Source organism: Athene noctua, chromosome 1 (assembly GCF_965140245.1).
Source record: "Athene noctua chromosome 1, bAthNoc1.hap1.1, whole genome shotgun sequence".
In the NCBI taxonomy this organism is placed as follows: Eukaryota; Metazoa; Chordata; class Aves; order Strigiformes; family Strigidae; genus Athene; species Athene noctua.
In genome coordinates this window covers 81,806,051-81,826,782 of record NC_134037.1, presented here as the reverse complement: position 1 = coordinate 81,826,782, position 20,732 = coordinate 81,806,051, and the positions used below count along the sequence as shown (strand labels likewise).

The 20,732-nt window shown below is 35.4% G+C and overlaps 1 protein-coding gene across 1 annotated transcript in view; it reads left to right on the top strand.

Moving 5' to 3' along the window:
* Nucleotides 1-20,732, top strand: part of WDR27 (WD repeat domain 27) — a 122,926-nt gene that overhangs the window by 26,263 nt on the left and 75,931 nt on the right. Inside the window, exons 17-21 of the mRNA XM_074925102.1 lie at nucleotides 683-804; nucleotides 1,387-1,520; nucleotides 8,826-8,923; nucleotides 9,228-9,349; nucleotides 18,472-18,569. Coding sequence (XP_074781203.1) covers nucleotides 683-804; nucleotides 1,387-1,520; nucleotides 8,826-8,923; nucleotides 9,228-9,349; nucleotides 18,472-18,569 — 574 coding nt within the window. The remainder of the gene's footprint in view (nucleotides 1-682; nucleotides 805-1,386; nucleotides 1,521-8,825; nucleotides 8,924-9,227; nucleotides 9,350-18,471; nucleotides 18,570-20,732) is intronic.

Below are 20,732 nucleotides of genomic sequence, written 5' to 3'. Positions count from 1 at the left end.
AGCATCAATATAATTTTCAATGAGATTAATAATTTTAGTTTCTGGACGATGTTTCTGTCTTTTGAAGTTCTTTCTTTGTAAGTTTCTAATTTTGTTTTTAACTATATGACACCAAACTGGAAGTCTGTTTCTTGTAGAAGTTTTTTACTATTAACTGGAGATTATAATACTTTAAACTACAATTTTTAAAAAGGCAGTTACTTTTTTTAATCTAATGAGACATTTCCGCAGAAGTTGTTATAGTGGCATGTTCGTTATGTTTTCACAAAAGCAGCTAACACAGTAATAAAAGCCTAATGAATAAAACAAGTATTACAACTATTTGCAAGGTCTTAAGTAGTTTCCAGATCATGTTAAATATAAAAATATAATACTCAGATTCTCTTTTTGAGTAATACTGCGTCTTTGCTTAATGTAAATTTCAAGGATATTTCTTGAAAATGCTCTTCCAGTAACTCTGAAAAATTAGTCCAATTATTAATGAGACATTTTTTCATGGTTTTTGAAAAAAATCAATAACTGGTTTACTGTTATCAGTTTTAATCCAACAATTTGAAGCCTTTATTTAAAATATAGATTTTTATATCGTATATAATTATATTAAAACAGAACATTTCACTCTGAAGAAATGTATAAATGCAAGAAATGAGCATTACGATATTTCTGTTATTGTTTTTATTAGGTCATGATGGTGCACTTAACTCTGTTGGCTGGAGTCATGACAAGAAGTGGTTAGTTTCTGCATCAGAAGACAGAACTTTAAGGATCTGGTCAGTCTGTAATAAGGAACCTGCCCTAATTCTGGTAATTAGAAACTTCTGTCAGTTTGGTTTACAGGGGACACTGTTTTGCACTTTAACAGATCTATAGAAGGAACGTACTGATTTTCAGAGCTCCTCAGTGGTGGTGATTCCAACTGATACGATGATTTGGTGGTCTCCATTGACTTCAGATTAGGCTTTTATCATGATAATTTATGAAAATAAAAAAAAAAAACCAAAACCAGCTTGGTAGACAAAACTAGTGGGCAGGTCTGGAAGTTTTGGTTTTACTGTCTGCTCAATATATTCTATTTTCATTATCTCAGCTCTGCTTGACTTTATATTCTACTCCCCAATTCAAATGGAAGTTTAGTGTATGAAGCTAGATTGTATTAGATTTAATTGACTACAGATACTATCAACTTTACTGCCAACTAATTTAAGTAGAATGAAAACTTTGAGATTAATAGATGTCAAAAATAGGAAGGGCCACTACATAATAGGTTAACCTCCTGGCATATAATCAGGATAACAGGGAGACTATGCCTTAAAACCAGGAATCTCAGACAAAAACTATTTATGTTATCTTAGAATCCATTCTTAATATTTTTTTTTTGCATTTCAGGGCAAAGAAAAGTTCCATAAGACTGTACGCTTTGCACAGTTTTATTTTATAGATGCATTTATATTGCTGTGTTGTGGAGCTGAATTTCATCTGCTAAATTTCCATGTAGATACAATCAAGGATGACCTCAAACGGTGAGGACAATTTCTCATTAACAGACCAGTTAGAGTACTTACACTGCTTGATCTGTGATTTTGTGGGTGGTGAGGTGGTTTGGGAGGCAAGAATATTACAGAATTAAAAAACTGAACAAGTTGTAAAAGCTAATTGTAAAAATACCTTTGTTCTGGAGTAATGGAAAAAAAAATTGAAATGTCAAATAATTTTTTATAGTGCATACCTTAACTGCTGCAAATACTGTATTACTATTACTGTTACCATTTGGGACCTTCTGAGCTTTACCTTCTGCCTGTTTACATCTCATTGCATTAACATCTTAAGATATGTTTTAATAGCTATTGTAAATCTTTCCCTTGTGGGAATATTTTTTCTTTTAGAGACTCTAACATGCTGCAACTGTTTTCTTCCTTCTCTGTCAAATGGTAGTAGAACACTTGCATAATTTTCACTGACTTTACAACTGTTATATTGTATATAATTACTTTTCTTATTGCACTGTGTTGTCTCTGTGTTTCTTCATTTCTAGGCATCCTTCATGCACTTTATACTAATACTATTCTGTTTATCATTTTGTGTCTCCTTCTTTCTGACTTGGAATAAGTTCTTTTATTAAGTGTCTGATATACCTTTTCTATTCTTTTAGTTTATAAGTGGCACTAAAATCATCCTTGTATCCTTTTTTGCCAAGTTTCTCTGCTCTTCATTTGCTCTTGCTGGTTTTCAGCAGCATTTGTGTATACGAGACTTTATTACATTCAAATATATATACATATATGCATGTATATAATATAAACATACATATATGTTTAGAGACAATAGCATTTAAAAACACCTTGAAGAGGTATTTTTCTTTGTCTGATATTATGACTTTAGATTTTGAGTGGAAGGACAAACAGAATTAAGGTTACAACACTGAAGTCAATTAGCTGATATTGTGAATGGTGTGTTCTATCTGTTCATGATATTAAATAGTATTGGGATGTATCGTTAGATGGGATAAACTGGCCTGTTTCCTTGGTAGTTCTTTTCCCCTGCACAGATAAACATACTAAGCACAGGCTTAAATATGTTTTTGAGTAGGAGTGCTTTCCTTGAATGAGGCATCAACCTGGTAGGTGGAACTTCACTGAAACTTTATATGGTCATACAGAAAACAAAAGGAGAAAAAAAGCAAAGTTATATCACTTCTTTAAAACACACTTTCTTAAGAACATAAATTCCTTCTTATTTGAAAAAGTAGCTAATGGATTATGATCTAACTTCCATGGAAAAATTCTTCAAAATTATTAATTAATGGTGGTTTTACAGTTAATCCACTGTCCTTTGTGATTCTTTACCTTCCATTTCTGGTCAAAATCCTTAATGGAGGGGGGTGTTGTGGCTCGTATTATTTTAGTCATATACTCTATTTGGATGGGAATATAGCAAATAGACTGGAAAACTAAATACAAAGGAATACAAAATTTCCTGCTTTGATTTTATAGTATATACATTACATTAATAATAGAATAAAATGAAAATACTGAGAGACACAAGTTTTTTGAAAGGATTTTTTTCCCCATTGACTTTTTTCTTGTAACTGATTCTAGAGATCTCATGTTCTGAAGTGCTTACCCTGTAGCAAAGTGTAACAGTACAAGAAGAACCTGGAATGCAGGAAAAGTGATTCCTATTTCCAGTTTTGCTTGAAATCTATTCATAGTGTAAACAAGTAATATTTGGAAACTGAGGCAGGCAACTTCTTCTCTCATACCATTCTTAACTCTTTAAATTTATACAAACAATTGTGGAGGAATGTAGAAAAATAACATGGAAAATTATATTCTGGTATTTTAGATCCTTCCGCCTTCTGAGTATTTTTAATTTTTAAGATTTAGTTTAAAATATTTTTTCCTTCTATTTGTAGGGGCTTAGGCTTTAATAAGGAACTTTTATTGTAGTATATAATGTGCTGGCTCTAGATATCTCCATTGTTGTGTTTTTTTTTTTAATAAATACCCATGCCTCCCAGACCAAAGTATCCAGTAACCTGAAGAACATCCATACTGCAGTTACTGTTGTGGAAGACTTGTCTAAACTACCGTTAAGCTAGTTAGTTCAGAAACAAAAGGCAATATGGAACCTGATGTAACTGTAGAACCCACTCAAGCAGTTTTGCAAGGACTTGGGCAGTGAATTTCAACTGTGTTCTTTGTTGTTCCAGTTTCTTTGCTAGAAGCATACAATAACCTGGTTTAAAGCTGTTAAAGTGTTAAAATATGTGTGTAGGGTTGTGCTTCTAGCAGAATTTTGTTATTGCCATCGTCTTAGTATTTCTTGATGCATTAACATGAACTCAAAAATATGCAATTAGACTCTCTGGGATATTAGTCTAATGCCAAAACACCAAACACACAAATGTAGATATTACAACAAATCCATGAACCAGTCTGAGGCCTGGTTATATCTGTATCTATAGCTATAAAAAAAGGTATTAAAAATTAATTTGCTTTGACATTTTCTTGTGGATTCCCTCCAGTTAATTTTCCAGTACTTCTTTCTTTTTTTGAACACTGCATCATTCCTTTTATTTCTCACAACTCTTTCATTCTGTCTTCTGAGTAAAGTTTGGAAGAGTGCTTGAATGGAACAGATTCAAGAAGACAATAGATCTAGCCGCAAACATGCTTTATACCCTTAATCAGAAGAGCACGGCAATGCAGCCTGGCTAAACAATGTATTACAGAGTTGAAGACAGTACAATGACAAATCATATCACTCTTTCTCTGTGCAGAGTTTTCAAAGAACTTCCCATAAGTATTAATTAACTAAGCATTACAACAACTGAATTAAGTGGTCAGATATTGGTTCAGTTTTAAAGGTGAAACTGAGAAGAGGAAATAAGAAAAAAACAATATTATATTCCTTATTGGCTTATTTAAATATATCCTTATTTACAAATGTCATAGAAGAGATTTATTGCAGTTCTGGTAATAGTCTACAGATCTCCTGACTTCTGCTTCTATGATTAATCTCAAAATGATTCACAACCTAACCAATTTTCTTTATGTTCTCTGAAATTACTATCGAATTTCCACTCTCATCAGTGGTTGCGCATGCTGATAAGAGGTGTAACTATTTGCTTCTCAGTTTATTATTATTTTTTAAATTCTTAATTACTTTTAATTCACATAAGAATTTGAGCAGAATAAAACATCTATGGGTTTTTATCTCATTTTTATAGTTCTTTGTGTACTGTTTTGAAGATTAGAATGAGCAACTTGAAAGGAGTTTAAAAATGAGAAAACTGTGTTCCGTTAACAGAAACAGTGTCTTTTAAAGCCATTATATTTAGCAACTGGTTGTAGTAATCATACATACAGTAAGGGAAGTAATGATAAAATATCTACTCTGATGAAATGGGAAGCTATACTAGAACATATAGATGGATAGAGCAAAGGCCATGCAAAGTGGATTTAAAATTTAGCATGCTAAAGATACATAGGACCATGTCCATTTCAGGTACTTCTTGAAAATTAAAGTTTAACAGGATAATTATTTTCATGCAAACCACTTTAAGCCAGTTTAAATTTTATTAAGTAAATGGGCTACACAGACCTGATTCAGCAGTATGATAATAAGAATATTCTAAACTTGGTTTCTTTGAGCTTCAGCCATTAGATCAAAGAACTTAAACACCCTTTGTTTTTTATCAGAAACAGAACGGTAGTTAGATGAGAAGTACATAAGTAATAAGATGAATTCTAACAATCTTCTAACAGCAACATTTAAATGCTTAAATTTTCCCGTGTTTATCTTTTTTTATGTCTAAGATTCATTACATAGGGTCAGTGAATGACATCCACCCTCCTCCATAGCATAAGAGAGAATATTTTTCATTTATAAATTCTAAGTGTTCCAGGAGATGAAGTGATTCTTTTCATGTGGCTGATTTTCTTATTCTGCTGAACTGAAGACTGTGTCTAGAAATATACAATGGGACTACTGCTTGAAGATTGATTTTTACAGTGCATGTAAATATGTTTTTAATACTCTGAAACCCTATGATCTGTTATACTGATGATGTTTGTGGTCTGTCACTTAGTTTTGACTTTGTCATGTGCAGATATTTTCCTTAAAATGTTAAATGTCAGATCTGCATCCAGCTTTTCTTTTTTTTTTTTTTTTTTTTTTTAGGAGGGGTCTTTTTTAGTTGTCTATTTGTCTTCTGGTTTTATCATAGTAACATACTTCCATACATTGAAGTTTTTGTCATCAAAATACTTCTGCTTTATCTGGGTCTCCTGAAAAGTGCTTTCAGCAAAGGACTTCAAATCTGCTGGAAAGTAGACACATCAGTCTCTGCACTCATTGCAGGAAGTGTTTATATCTTGGAATCTGGTTTTATATTTTATTTCTGAAGGTACACCAGTCTCCTGAAAATAACTATATACTGTAAATGTATTCCCCCAAAATGATTACATCCCCAAAGTATGCAGAATATAAGAAATTACAGAGATTTTCTGCAGACAAAAGCACAGTAATTTTGTTAAATGTGCATTCTTATTGATAAGTTGCAATATCTTTCAACAATCTAAAAAGCTTTTCCTTTGTGTGCTCTTCACACCTTTATCTTGATAAACATTACAACACCTGACCTTGACTAGATTAATTCCTCTGATTAATTCTTCAACAAGCCCTTTGTAAGATATATAGAAATCTTTTCTGTAGTAAACAGGAAATTATTTTAAATTAAACTGTAGATTGTGCAATTTTGCTTACCTTTCAATATGCATTTCTATTCTCAAATTCTGTTCTTATATATTACAAGTGAGTGGCATTGAAGCTTTTGTCTTCTGTCTGTTTGAATTATGTAATACCTTTCTTTCTCAAACTGATTACCTACCTTCTGTGTTGCCTGTTAATTATTAGTTAGTGGAGGTATTATTAAAGCAATAAAAAGGTAACCCAAATTGTTATATAAACTTCAATCTATAAGAGACAAGAACTAATGTGTAGTGTCCAGCTCAGTGTGTCCACAATGCCTGCCTGAATTTTAGTTGACTTCAACTTTGAATTGAATGTGTATAGAACATGTGGCAAATGCACTGTGTCCAAAAAAATAAGGTCTTAAATATATTAAAATTCCTCTTTTTTTTTTTTTTTTTTTTTTTTTTTTGGTAATGGGAACTCTTGTTCTATTTATTTTCCTGTTACCTTGGTTCAGTTTTGTCCTAACTTGTACTTGATGAATCTCAGTTTACTGTGCTGGTTGAAGATTTGCTTACTAGGTGAAATTCTATCTGGGAAACACCCTGTGAGGTGTTTATCTATGTAGCAGACTGCACTGTAGAAAAGAGTTATTTCAGCTAACTCAAAACAATTATTCTTGCATTTGGGAGCAATCTAACTATTTTAGTAAGTCTCTTTCAGCAAGGTAAATTAGACCAGAGGAAGCTTCATGCTGCCTTCATTAGATTGTTCGTATTATCTCAGTCAGCTTATTTAAAACTAGCTTGGATATGTTTACCCCAAAATGAAGATAAATCAGTTGTTCCTGAAGTCTAGAACAGTTTATTTTTGTAGCTTACTTGAATAAAATACTTCTGGAAGCCATAAAATGTTCTTGGATTAAATTGCAAAACACTGTATTTCACCACCTTCTTCACCATCACTGCTGAAGTAGTTCTAATGTCTACCTGGAAAAGCTCAGCAGATCATTGTTTGAGAATGACAAAGAAAGGCAAAAGCAAATAATTAACCATTTTTCTTTTGAACTGATCTGGCTGATAAACAAATCGTTTTTGTCAAATGATCTCAGTTTTGCAAACTTTTAGCATTGTTGGAAAGAAACAGTAATTACTCCTACAAGTGTGTCATGCATGAACTTTTGTATCATCATTAGAGAGACATGCTAAAATGGAAGCATGATAGTTTGTTACATTGGAATTATTTTACTGCATAGAAGTGTCTGCATTTAGAATATAATGTAGAAATTGAGTTATTGTGGTGTGTTGGCTTTTGCCAGCAGCTAAGACCCCACCCAGTTGCTCACTTATGCTCCCTCAGTGGGATCCCCTAGTAGGATGGGAGTAAGAATTGGAAGGACAAAGGTGAGGAAAACACATGGGGTGAGGTAAAGACCATTTAATAAGTGAAGAAAAGAGAAAAAAACCCCAAGTGATGCAAAAGTAATTGCTCGCTTGCTCCCACTACCAGATCGGTGCCCAGATAGTCTCCAAGCAATGGCTACTTCAAAAAACTGCTCCCCCTGCAGTTTTATCGCTGAGCTTGGTGTTATATGTTATGGAATATCTCTTTGAATAATTCAGGTAAGTGGTCATGGCTATGTCCCCATCTGACCTCTTACACTCCCTTAGACTACTCACTCTGGAGGCACTGTGAGAAACACAGAATATCTTATTGCTGTGCAGACACTGTTCAGCCATAGCTAAGCGCCTCGTGTTAACACTGTTTTGGTCACAGATGTAAAACAGAGCACCATACAAACTACTATGAAGAAAATTAACTCCACCCCAACCAGACCCAGTACAGTTATTAACAACTCTGTTTATATTCCTTAGATGATGACTTCTATGGAAATCACACTCTTCTTGATCAACATATCCATATACCTATCCATGGAGGAATGTTTTCTGTTGACTTTGGTGGATTTATGATCAGATCCATGTTGTCTGTGCTGATATATTTCAGTAAACAGAAAGATCTAATCAGATCGAGTCACAACACAGTTCTCTGTTGTATGATATAAATAAGTCTGAAGCCATTTTAGAGGGCTTGCATATCTGCAACATCTGCATGGAGCTGTCAGGTATCCCACAGGACCTTGAAGAGTCCCTTGTACATTGGGAAGCCAAATTTTTTGGTAGTGGTTGATCAGCCCCTTGTTCTGTTGCCATATAAGTGGAAATTATTATTTTCTCACTGTTTTCTCCTCATTTTACTTACTTATTGCCCTTATAGTCAGCACATTAATAGCTATACTGAAACTAGTGGTATTTCTGCTTTCTGTTCATTGGTATTCAACAGATTTTTTTCTCGCCAACATTTTCAGTATACATCCAAGATTTAATTAGTGTTTCACGTTGATGGAAGATCTGTCTTACGTATATGAATATCATGTTTCTATTTGTCCAAATGAGTTTTGTTGCCAAGCTTTTTAATAGAGTTCATCAATGAGTTGGAAGATCTGTGGCTTTAATTTTTCATAATGAAAGAAAGCATTTTGATTTGCTTTGTGATTCCAATGGGAGTTTACTGGTGGCCACAAATCATAACTTATTTCATTAGCACGAGCATTCATTTGATATTTTTTGCAGATACAAACCGAGAAGTGTTTGCAAATTGGTACAGAAATTTCCCATGGCTTCAACAATGGAGATTACCAGCCTTTCAGCAGTAAATGATTTTTACTCTTGTATCCTTTGTAATTCTTGTTTTCTTTATAGTTCTTTAACTTAATGGCATGGAAATAACTTCAGTTAAAGTAATTAACTTTTGATTCTTTGCTACTGTTTTTCAATTGGAGGAAAAATGGTGTATTTTTGTGTGGTATTGAACTTCAGCCTTGGCCATAAAATTTTTAGGACTGTAAGATTTTTTTGGTGTTGCTCATAGAGCACTGAATACAACAGTCTTGATATCTATTTGTCTCTCTTTTCGATATCTAAATGCTTTTGTTCCTTTAGATCAGTTTAACTTTAACACAGTGAACTGTACAGATATTGTACTTACAGCTGGCAGAAACCGAGCACTGGAAGTTTTTGACCTCAATGCAGGCTGCAGCACAGCAGTGATACCAGAAGTTCATACTAGATCAGTACATCAGATCTGCCAAAATAAGGTATATACTTTATAGAATTTTATTTGTAGTACCACTACAACTACTTCAACAAAGAAATTGGAGGCTAAAAATATAACTGACAGTATTCAATAAAGTTTTTTACATGCTGGGGAGGACAGGCAAGTCTGTGTGATAAAGGCACCCAGATCTCAGTTGTTCTCTAGTGGAAAGCAGGAAGCAGTGAGAATGACTGAACCAGTTTGCTATTAGGGAAGTGCATATTACCCTTTGCATTACTTGTGCCAGACTGTAGTTCAGCAGGAACTTTTCCTTATGTAACCGGTCTCCTCTGAAGTTGAATCTGAAGTTTATTCTGAAAGTTCAGAAACAGCAACCAAAAGAAAATTGTTCAGTACTGCAATAGAATAGATGGTTTAAAATCCCTCATCCTTGCTCTTTTTTTTTTTTTTTAACTTGAAGACTGATTTGAATGTTTGGAGGTTTTATGGTACCATACATGCTGGAATACTTGCTGTGTTAGGTTTGGTTGAATATGGTTCTTCATTCCCAGTTGGAAAGTCCTTGCTTCTGTGGGTTTAAAACTGTTCTTTATTATTAATCTTGTAGACCTCATTGTGGGTTTTCCTGAGAGATGTGATCTGGTAGAACACTTAAAATCATGCTAACTATTTCAGTACTCTTTGTAACACATATAGGCTTAAAGATCTGGCTTTTCGTTTTGCTTGGTCAGCTTAGTGGCTTCAGGTTATTTAATCAAGAAAAAACTTTAAAGCTGTGGGCAAGTATTCACTTGGGAAAAAACCTAGAGGTATGTGGTATAGCAAAGAAAATTGACCATTTTGGGGGAAAATTATAATCAAGGTTCTCTATTTTTTCAGTTATATAAAATTAATACTTTAGATAAGTCCATAGGAAAATTACACATCAACTATTTTGTAACAGTTGTATACTTTAAAGCTGTTAGAGCAAATATAACTCAGTGCATTTGCATGAAGATAATATGCTAAAACATTTTATAGACATAAAATATGCAGAATGCTGTATGTAAATTACATCCTATTTAAAGTGTGAAACACATTGGAATCTAAGGTTAGCTAGTGATGAGGGATGGTGTAACAGAAGCAAATCTGTGGAATGAAACAGTTGATGCTGAAGATCCAGTATCTACACACTAAAATTTATGAAGGCTTTCCTTTGGACTATCCCTAATCTTGTCTTGTGGATTGAATGCTCATTAGTGATTGCAATATATATATTCTTGAAGTGCATTTTATACTTTAGATTCATTCCATTTCCATGTTCCAAGATTGCTCTGTGATGCTACCTGGACAGTAGTAAGTGGGGATGATTGGGAGATTTATTCTTTAAACAAATAAAAAAAAAATAATCTATTTTAGAAGGTCTTCTAAAACTCTAAGGAAGATATGTTCTGATTAAGTGTGGGAGAAATGTATTAGCAAATTCTTAAATATATAGGATATTCTAGAAACAGATCAACAGCATGACATTCTGTTATTTATGGTTTTGGACAGCAGCAGCTGTAAGCAAGTATATATAATTTGCAAAGTAATGACTTCAATTTTAAATTATTCTTTTGGTCTGTTCTAGAGATTGCAAGAATTGGCAATGCATGAAATTAATCTCAGCCTGCAGTGTACTTGATTAAGGTTATTACATCATTCAGAGTATATTCTCTTCACAGCAGACGTCTGATGTGTAATAGAATGATATGCTGAATCTTCCTTTGGAAGAGCTTAATAGCAGATATTGCAGATATATATAATGCATATTCATATAAATGATTTGGCTATATCGACTGTTCTAAGCTATATAGCAGATGATGGGGTGGGACACCCATTTTAGTGGGTGTCTAATTCCTGTTTCCTTTTAGAATGTTAGTACTATAAAAGTGAAAATATATTTAGAAGATAGTAATGCTATGTCTGTATGACTTGAAGCATAAACTGTGAGTGAAAATTAAATTTGTCATATTACTTGCGCGTGCAAATAAGCTGCTGCTAAATCAGTGTTTCTGTAAAGATTATCTGCATGGCACTACAGAAATTTAGAATGCGCTGTAGGGAAATGTTCAGAGGAACATTCAAACATTTAAATATCAGCTGAATCTAAGAACTGCTTGCCTTACTCTCTTGTCTAATTTTGAAAATCTCTCTCTGTGGCCTGTTAAATAAAATTAATGTAAAAATCTTTTGTCTCTCAAGAATCCAGAAACCCTTGTTTTGCTTATCAAAATCTGCAGTAATTGCAATGAAGCCAAAGTAGAATTCTTTATAGATGCTCCTCTTGAAATCTGCCAAAAATATACTGGCTAAAATAATTGAGTTCACTCACATGCCCCCCAAATTCTCTAATGACCATAGGTGGTCAGAAGTATCACTTTCCATTTAGTACAGTATAACACATCCCTTGTTGCAGTGGCAGTTATCAGTGTGATGAAGCCTTGATCCAGTAATGATATGATGAAGGTGATAAACCACCCTACTGAAATCATTATTTGCCACAGCTTCTCTTTCTTTAGCAGGAATGTTTTCAGTCTTCCTGGTTGTAATTAGGTTGTAAAATCAGACTGTATCCTTGCCTGGGATATTCAATCTTCAGCCTCTGCACAGATGTAAGTACAGTTGATGAAACTTGTCCCTTAAGTAAAGCTTGAATTATGCAAGGTAATCTCTGTTCTTGTTAACACTTTGTGAAATATTGCAGATTAATGTAGAGTAGGTAGTCATACAGTTTATATATATAGAATAAATATATGGAGTGTTTGCTATTGTAGGCTAGCAAATTGCTGCAGTGGTCCTTCTTTTCAGGTGAGGTGTGAATCTGGTGGTGGTTCTGCCCATTCTTATTGACTCCTCCCTCTTCCCTGGAGACAAGAACAGTGGCAGCAACCAGATGGGGCTTTCAGCTTGTCTTCTATCTTGTCACTCTTCTTTCTTTCTCACTGGCAACCTCTGTGATGACTGTACTGATGACTATCTCAAGCTTCTGGACAGTTTGCTGGAGTTCCAGCATAACCATCCTGTGGCTGAAGCCTGCGCCTCTGATCCTGTGCTACTTGGCCAGTTTAGATCTCCAAGCCTATGATTTCATCAGCTGAAGCTATGCTGTATCTCCCTGTATCATTACAGGTGCTCTACCTCTGCAGCTACGAGTCTTCACCTCTCCAACTCCTACAACCTCTTTCCTTTCTTGTCCTTCCTGTACTTGATTTCCTCACTCTAGTAGAATCCTCCCCCCTGCTCCATACTGTTCCAGTCATCCACATCCGTGTAGATTACTGCTGTTCCCAGCTCATTTGCCCTGATTATGTCTTCCCTTCTCACCTTCTTGAACCTTAGTGTCTTGCAAAGGTCCAGAGGAGGCAGATGAAAGGACTCGAAGAAACTAGGTTTGGGAAGGTAATGACCGTGAGGGAGGAGGATGCAGGGAATTGAAGAAAGAAGCATCAGTAAAGCTCAGTCCCAGAAGGCTAGGACTTCTGCTTTAGTACAAAGAGTAATTTTAAATATCTTTAAATTAAATGCAGTAGCACATTTAGAAAGTCTTCCCATTTTAAATTAAACTTTTAATGCAAAGGATTACTTCAGAAATTAAACATTCAGTAGTATGATGCTGAAGAAATATAAAAATTGTGTGGAAGCTGGGGAAAAAATGTTACTGTGAATCAGCAGAGAGAAATGTAAGAAAAAAATCTTGGCTGGTAAATCTTTAAAGACAAGACAGTAGTTCCCATATTTGGATGAGGTAAAAAGCTGCTCTATGTTCTTACATGTTTATAGTGAGATGAAAAATAATGAATACAGTGAAAATATGTCTGCACACTAGCATTGCATCATGATGGAAAGTATATATTGCTATATGTAATCTTTCCTTCTTTATCTTTGGTAACTGTAGGAATGGTCAAATGCCTTAATACTACCCTGTTTGATTTGAAAACCTTAAATTGCAACAGTAGTCAAAAGTAACATATGTTTATATATACCCTGTATATATATGTATGCCAACAGATATATAAATATTTTCACTCTATACCTTTCCATCTATAGTATTTCGGTGACTTGACTGTGTTTATTTCAGATCTTTCCTTATATTCTACAGAACACTGTTCTGTGTAGTGAACTTTCGTTATTTTGTCAGCATCAGGGAAGGGAAATCAGAACAAGAACGTCGCAAGCATCTCTCCGATGAGAGATAGATATTCTGATACTTATTAAAAGACTATTTTAGAGCTAGACTTATGGGGCTTTGACAAATTTAAAGTATTGGATGAAAAAAAGCAGTAGAAGGAAAAGAGGAAGCTGGGCAAAATCATAACGAAAGAAACCTTACCTAGGGAAGAAATTGTTCTGGGTAGTGTGCTCACTACCAGATTTTTGTTTATAATGTGCATTGCTTGTGGCACATGACTTCCCATTTTTCACATAGTTTAGATTAGTACAGTTATTTAGGATTTGATATATAAAGAACCCTTAGTCCTGGATCAAAAGTAGTGCAACTTAGCTTACTGAAGTCCAGGAGAGAAAACCTCAAGAAGAAATGCCTAGTTCTTGAAGTTCCATATATGATTAAAGCTTACACAATTAAATTGCTTGCAGAACTTTAGGCCTTATAGTGCTTGCTTAGAATCTCTATAGTATTGATTTAATGGAGGATATTAATGTTTATTATTCCAAACCGCAGTGTATTTTTGCTTCCTTGGAAAACATTTTGGCACCAAATTCCCCTGAAGTGCTCGGCGCATACCACATAATGACAATACAAAGCTTGTTGTTCTTTGTATACAGGTTCTTCCAGCAGTAACAAAACTAAGCATCCTTTCTAAAGGATTTTAAGCCTGTGTCCTTAAATATCACCTTCCAAATCCACCACAAAAACTTCTATTTGACTCTATAACCTTCACCTCCCCACCACATGTACTTTCAGTTTTGTTCCCTATGTTGCCTAAATATTCCTCCCCTATAACAATGTTATCTTCTTGTCATGTCCTTATTACTAGTTGACTGAGATGCATGCCATACTGCACACCTGTTTTAAATTACTCTTGTGTTGGCTGGCTAATAACTTGTCAAACAAAATCACTTTCCTTAATGGCTGTGTCCATTTGAATTTCTGTCTGTCAATTACTCATATACATGTATCTTGTGGTAACATAATTATCATAAGACCATTATCTTTCTGTCAGATTGGATTTAAATAGTGAAGCAGGTTAAAAAATTTCTGGATGAGAATCAGCAGACAGTACAGTTACATAAGCATCATTTCATCAGGAAACTGGGCTAAATATATGGTTCTGTGGAGATGTGGTGGTGATACTGCTGCAGATTCGTGTAATAGCTTACTTTTCAGAGCATTTGCTCAGGAACCAGGGGAAAGAGGTTCATTGTTCTCCTCAGCTTGAGGAAACTGGTGGAAATCATAGAATCATAGACTGATTTGGGTTGGAAGGGACCTTAAAGACCATCTAGTTCCAACCCCCCTGCCATGGGCAGGGGCACCTTCCACTAGACCAGGTTGCTCAAAGCCCCGTCCAGCCTGGCCTGGACACTGCCAGGGAGGGGGCAGCCACAGCTTCTCTGGGCAACCTGCTCCAGTGCCTCAGCACTCTCACAGCAAAGAATGCCTTCCTTATATCTAACCTAAATCTGCCCTCTTTTAATTTAAAACCATTACTCCTTATATTATTGCTACACTCCCTGATGAAGAGTCCCTCCCCATCTTTCCTGCAGCCCTCTTTAGGTACTGGAAGGCAGCTATAATGTCTCCCCGGAGCCTTCTCTTTTACAGGCTGAACAACCCCAACTCTCTCAGCCTGTCCTTGTAAGGGAGGTGCTCCAGCCCCTCTGATCATCTTTGTGGCCTCCTCTGGACCTGCTTGAGCAGGTCAATATTCTTACTGGGGGTCCCCAGAGCTGGACATAGTACTTCAGGTAGGGTCTCATGAGAGCAGAGTGGAGGGGAGAATCCCCTCCCTTGAACGGCTGGCCACAATTCTCTTGATGTAGCCCAGGATACAGTTGACTTTTTGGGCTGTGAGCACACATTGCTGACTCATAGTGGGTTTTCCATCCACTACTGCTCCCAAGACCTTCTCCTTAGGACTGCTCTCAATCCACTCTTTTCCCAGCCTGTATTTGTGCATGGGATCACCTTGACCCATATGCAGGACCTTGCATGTGGCCTTGTTGAACTTCATGAGGTTTGCACAGGCCCATCTCTCAAGCCTGTCCAGGTTCCTCTGGATGGCATCCCTTCCCTCCAGCCTGTCAACCATAGTCATTGGCAGACTTCCTGAGGGTGCACTAAATCCTACTGTCTGTGTCACCAACAAAGATGTTAATCTCCCACTTTTTAGGGTTGAGGAACCCTTCACTCTTTTCCCTGAACCTGTATCTGGTTTCCAGACCCTACTCTCAGAACTGTTTATGATATTTTAATGCAGGGTGTTACTAGACCCAAGTAATGTCATTAAGCTCCTTCTGAGGCAATGAGCATATGTTGCTCTTCTGGCTGTAGTAACTTCACCTCACTCTGATAAATAGTCCTTAGCCATTTTATACCAAGTCTGACAAGGTGAGTATCCTAAGCTGATAATAATGAATTTGCAATGCTGTAAATTGTTTTATTCAACCAATGATTTTTAACTTCATGATTTTGGTTTGATATGTAAGATCACCCAATGAAAATTAATTATCAATGATTACCAAAGTATTATGTGACTTTTCATGGTTCCATTGCTTTGCATACTAACTTTTAAGAAACGTAGTAAAATGAATTGTTTGAAATATCAAAATTTTGTTCATGTCAGAGTTTATGAATCTCTGAGATACAGAAATAGATGGCAATTAGAGATCGGACCACAGAGAATCAGAGATTTAGTGTTAGCAATACATTTGTAGTGCTGCAAAACATATTCTTTGAACAGGAGTGTATCAATATCAGACACAAATGCTTGGATGGTATTATGTTCTGCTAGCAAATACAGTTACAGATTACATTAATTTTCAGAGAAACAACCGAGTTTGTAGTTTTCTGCCCAGAGCCTTTTGTTTCAGAATTCATTGGTCCATTAATTAGGAAATGCACATGATGTCAAGGCTGAAAAATGTAACAGGCAACTCAGAAGTTTCAGTTAGTTAACTTTTTTCTAGCCGTAGTGACAAACCTGTCTGAATGTGCCTGCTGGGAAGATGTATTTTCTGAGACATCTATTGATCTATGCCTTCAGCATAAGACGACTGCACTGTTTGGATGGTATCAATGGTGTTCGTATAGAATTAGTGAATGAGATAGGGATTCTGTTGAATCATATCCTCCTTGGGGCCAAATTTTATGTGTAAGTTGTCATGTAGTTAGTTTAGAGAGAAGCTGAGAAGGGATTACAGTGGTGGATGAGGAAGATTATGCGGCATAGGCAAGTGATTTGACTGTCAGAATGAAAGAATACAGTTTAAAGAGTTTTTGAATATGCTACTTTTTGCATTAGATTCTCATAAATTATAATAAATCAATGAACTATATAGCCACAAAGGGATAAATAAAATTAATCTTGGCTATCATCCCAACTAGTATATATTTACTTGTCTTCTGCAGCAATATTCACTGGCAAATGTACTTTGAAGATACAAGTATAGCTTTATGTTAAGTATATTACCAACAAAATGTCAGGGCAGGAAAGAAACAAAGGAATTACACTTCTTATGTGTATTAACTGTTAGCGTGTTCTAAAGGAGCAGTGCATGAACTGAGTGTGTATGTGTCTGTAGAACTTTTTGTATTGAACTCTGTGATCATTGCTGACTGAACAAAGGGATGATGAGTAGAAGTTTCAAAAACAGAAAGAAAGGGTGGTCTGTAACTTTTAATGAACACTGTCCTTTGGACAACTACTATCTTTACCTTTTACAATTACTCCTGTTTGTAGCCATACACAGCTAATGTGAGAAGGTGTAGACTTTTCTGGGAAATCTGTTGCACAGAGCATTTTAATTAATCTGTTAGAGTAGACTGTGGTAATAGTTCAGGAAGGAAAACTGCTTAAAGCAAAGTAAGTGAAAGCTCTTATAGTCTTTTTAATGCTGAGTGCCCCAGTTTGTCTTGCCATTTGGGGAATTCTATTGACTAAATACTAGAGCATTTTCCAGCTATACACCAGTTTTCATAATGAATAGAAGATTCCTGGCAGTCAAGCACTGATTGAGGGAAATGGCCTTGAGGTTTCTGTGATGTATTCAGCCAAATCAAGAATGTGAATGGTGGAGAAAGGAAAGAAGCTTTAACTGTTTATATTTAGTTCCCTGGAGAAAGAACTTTGTAGCCGGCAAAAAGGCCAGGGTTTGCAATGTGGATGTTAAAAAATCAGAGGTTTAAAAATAGACTGGATTTAATTATTTAAAGGTACAAAGCCAAAATCAGTCCTGTTATGAATGAATGCAATTACTGCTGAAGTCAAGGGAAAGTGTGCCCACTTATGCCAGGGCTAAACATGGCTTATAACTTAAAGTTGGACTACTCTTTGATCCCTCCATTTCCCTGCCCTTATTTGCTCCCCTAAACATCCCCTAATTATGCAATCACAAAATTATCTTCCCATACATCACATAATGGATCCCATACCCTGATAGGTATTAATCCCCATCAGTCTGTGAGATGATCCCGAGAGCCTTTCTCGTTGATCCACCACAGTGGGTATCACCCTTGGACCAAAGGGCTCATGTCTGTGCTAGTACAACACTGAGAGGTATAGAGCCAGTACTCCATTTCTCTGACTGGATTATGGGGGTTCCTTCACATGCCAGCTGTCCTCTGCACTCTTTTGTGTGTGTGCAGACAAGCTTTTTTCCACATAACCTCATCAATTTTTACACATTGTTTATTTTTTAAATGAACTAAATAATTCACCGAGACTGTGGTTGGTCACTGGAACAGGCTCCACCGGGAAGTCATCATGGCACCAAGCCTGTGAGAGTTCAAGGAGCATCTGGATGATGCTCTTAGTCATATGATTTAGTTTTAGGTAGTCCTGCGAGGAGCAGTGAGTTGGACTTGACGATTCCTATGGGTCCCTTCCAACTTGAGATATGATTCTATAAAAATTAAACTCCATGAGAATTGTTCTCTGAAATTGATTTCATATTTTACAGGGGTCATCCTTCAGCACTCAGCAACCTGAAGCTTACAATCTTTTCATGACCACAGCTGCAGGTGATGGCATCAAACTGTGGGATTTAAGAACACTAAAGTAAGATTGAATTAGATACCTTGGAATAAAAATACATGCTTTATCTTTATTCAGAATTGTCATACTTGTTGGGATATACCATTAGAAATATGAAAATGGAATCAGATCTACAGTCAGGACTTTGAAAAATAAAATTAAAGGCTAATTGAAATTTACTAATTTTAGACCAAACAAAATGCTGATTCCTCAGTGCAGTTAGTTATGTGGAAGCCATTAAATGGTCAAGATTTATCACTCATGTTTGTCTACCCTTGTAGATCTAATTGTATATATAAAATAGTATATTGAAGTGAATGCTAATGATATTTCCAAACAGCATGTCATTACTGCTAAAGCAGGTAAAATTTATGATCCAGCTTTTAAAATACAAATGTAATTGTAACAACATTATTACATATCATCTATATAGTGCTATAAATTTGCATAATATGTTATCATAAACTCAGAATAAAATTTTGAATTTTTTCTAAAAATCGATGTTGTACTTGGGGAATCTGTGGGACAAAGGGAGAGAGTGGTGGGGAGGGAACACTGTTTAGGAAAGGAAATACTTGGAGCAATCTCTGTTGTGCAGGCTAAAAGAATTATGTTTAAAAGAAAACGGACTGGAGGATATTTAAAGAATAATTTCATATTTGCTTTCTGTGCATGTAAACATATTTTTATTGAAAGGTGTAATGTAGTTTTTCTATTACTGAATTTTCTATTTATGAAATGCTTAATGAGCCTTTCATTTATTCTTGTCTTTCTGTGGTAAGAATGCATTAAATCTATAGGGGGCATATATGTTCTTGCCAAAAGCATTGCTGTATTAGTGGCACTGAATGTCAGAAAGTAATGAAACTAGAGACTGCTGCGGTTGGAATCTGTTACCTTCTTATGTTTTTCTAATAAGCTGCTCAGACTGTGTTGCTGAAGAGTAATGAAAAAGTAGAAAGCTTTTCACAGATCACTTATCTGTCTCTTTGTTTCTAAATACTAATATAAGTAGAGCAGGTGAATGGTAAAATAGTTAAAGTATAAAATCTGGGCAATCTATTAAATGAATATGTCCTGGGAAGAGGGGAATAATTTATGTATGTTCTTGCTCTATATTTAATTTGGCAAAGTTGGTGTATTCTAGTGTCCACCAAGTTCTACTAGCCAAGCTTCAAAAAAAGTAATTTAAGTCCTTAATGACACATATTTTAAAGGTGCTTATTAGGTATTATGTATATGTGTGTGTTTGTTACACATTACACATTACACAGTGATCAATGGTAGTAACTGTTGTGGAGAAGAAATAGAGCAAATAATAATTATTTTTCACTTGCTAGTAACTTCCAGGGAAAAAAACTACAGTTTTTTAAAATGAAATTTTCTCTCATTGCTCAGACCAGAGATTGAGTCTTCTGTATTTTAAAATCTATTCTTGAGCTCTCATAAGGAGGAAAACTGTTCACTTTTTCCTAATGTGCTCACCAGGTGTTTTTCACATAAATAAATTTTAAATGGCTGAGTTTGGAAAGCACTGTCTGAACTTGGAACAAGTCTCCACTGAAGTGTTAGGTCTACTATACAGTTACGGGGACTGAAAACTTTTGCTTTTTTTTTAGTTCATAGGTCTTGTCCAATCAAATCCAGTCCATTCCTTGCATCGTTGGGTGCTTACAGGAGAGATTAGTTCCTAAACAATCTTATGGTGGGCCAGTACCTTTAATCTCTCAAAGTTATTGGTTTGTAAAGTTGGTGCATCAGCCATTACTGTGTTTTGAATGGTCCCTCTGGAGTGACCTCTCTCTGTTTCTGCTTTGGGTTTGCCAGAATAGGGTTTGTTTAGTGAAATCTTTGTCCAGTGTTCTTGAAATATAGCAAAGGTAAGTCCACCTTCTCATTTATACTGTTTGCAGGGTTGTGGATAGTAACACTAGCTGCAAAGTCTCAACTTTATTGTTTGTTGATTTTTATTCTAAATATTTGCCCGGGACATCCACAGTGAAAACTGTTTTGCTTGTGTTTGATCTGCTTGTTGCCCTTGATGAGTTCTATCCACCGTTACTTTATTTAATAATACTGTAAAGTATGAAATTCTGATTAAATAGAGAAAAAATCCTCCAGAATAGTGCTCTTGAAAGCTGCAGTTGAAAGCATAGGAAGTAGTTTTCAGAGTAACTCTGCACAATT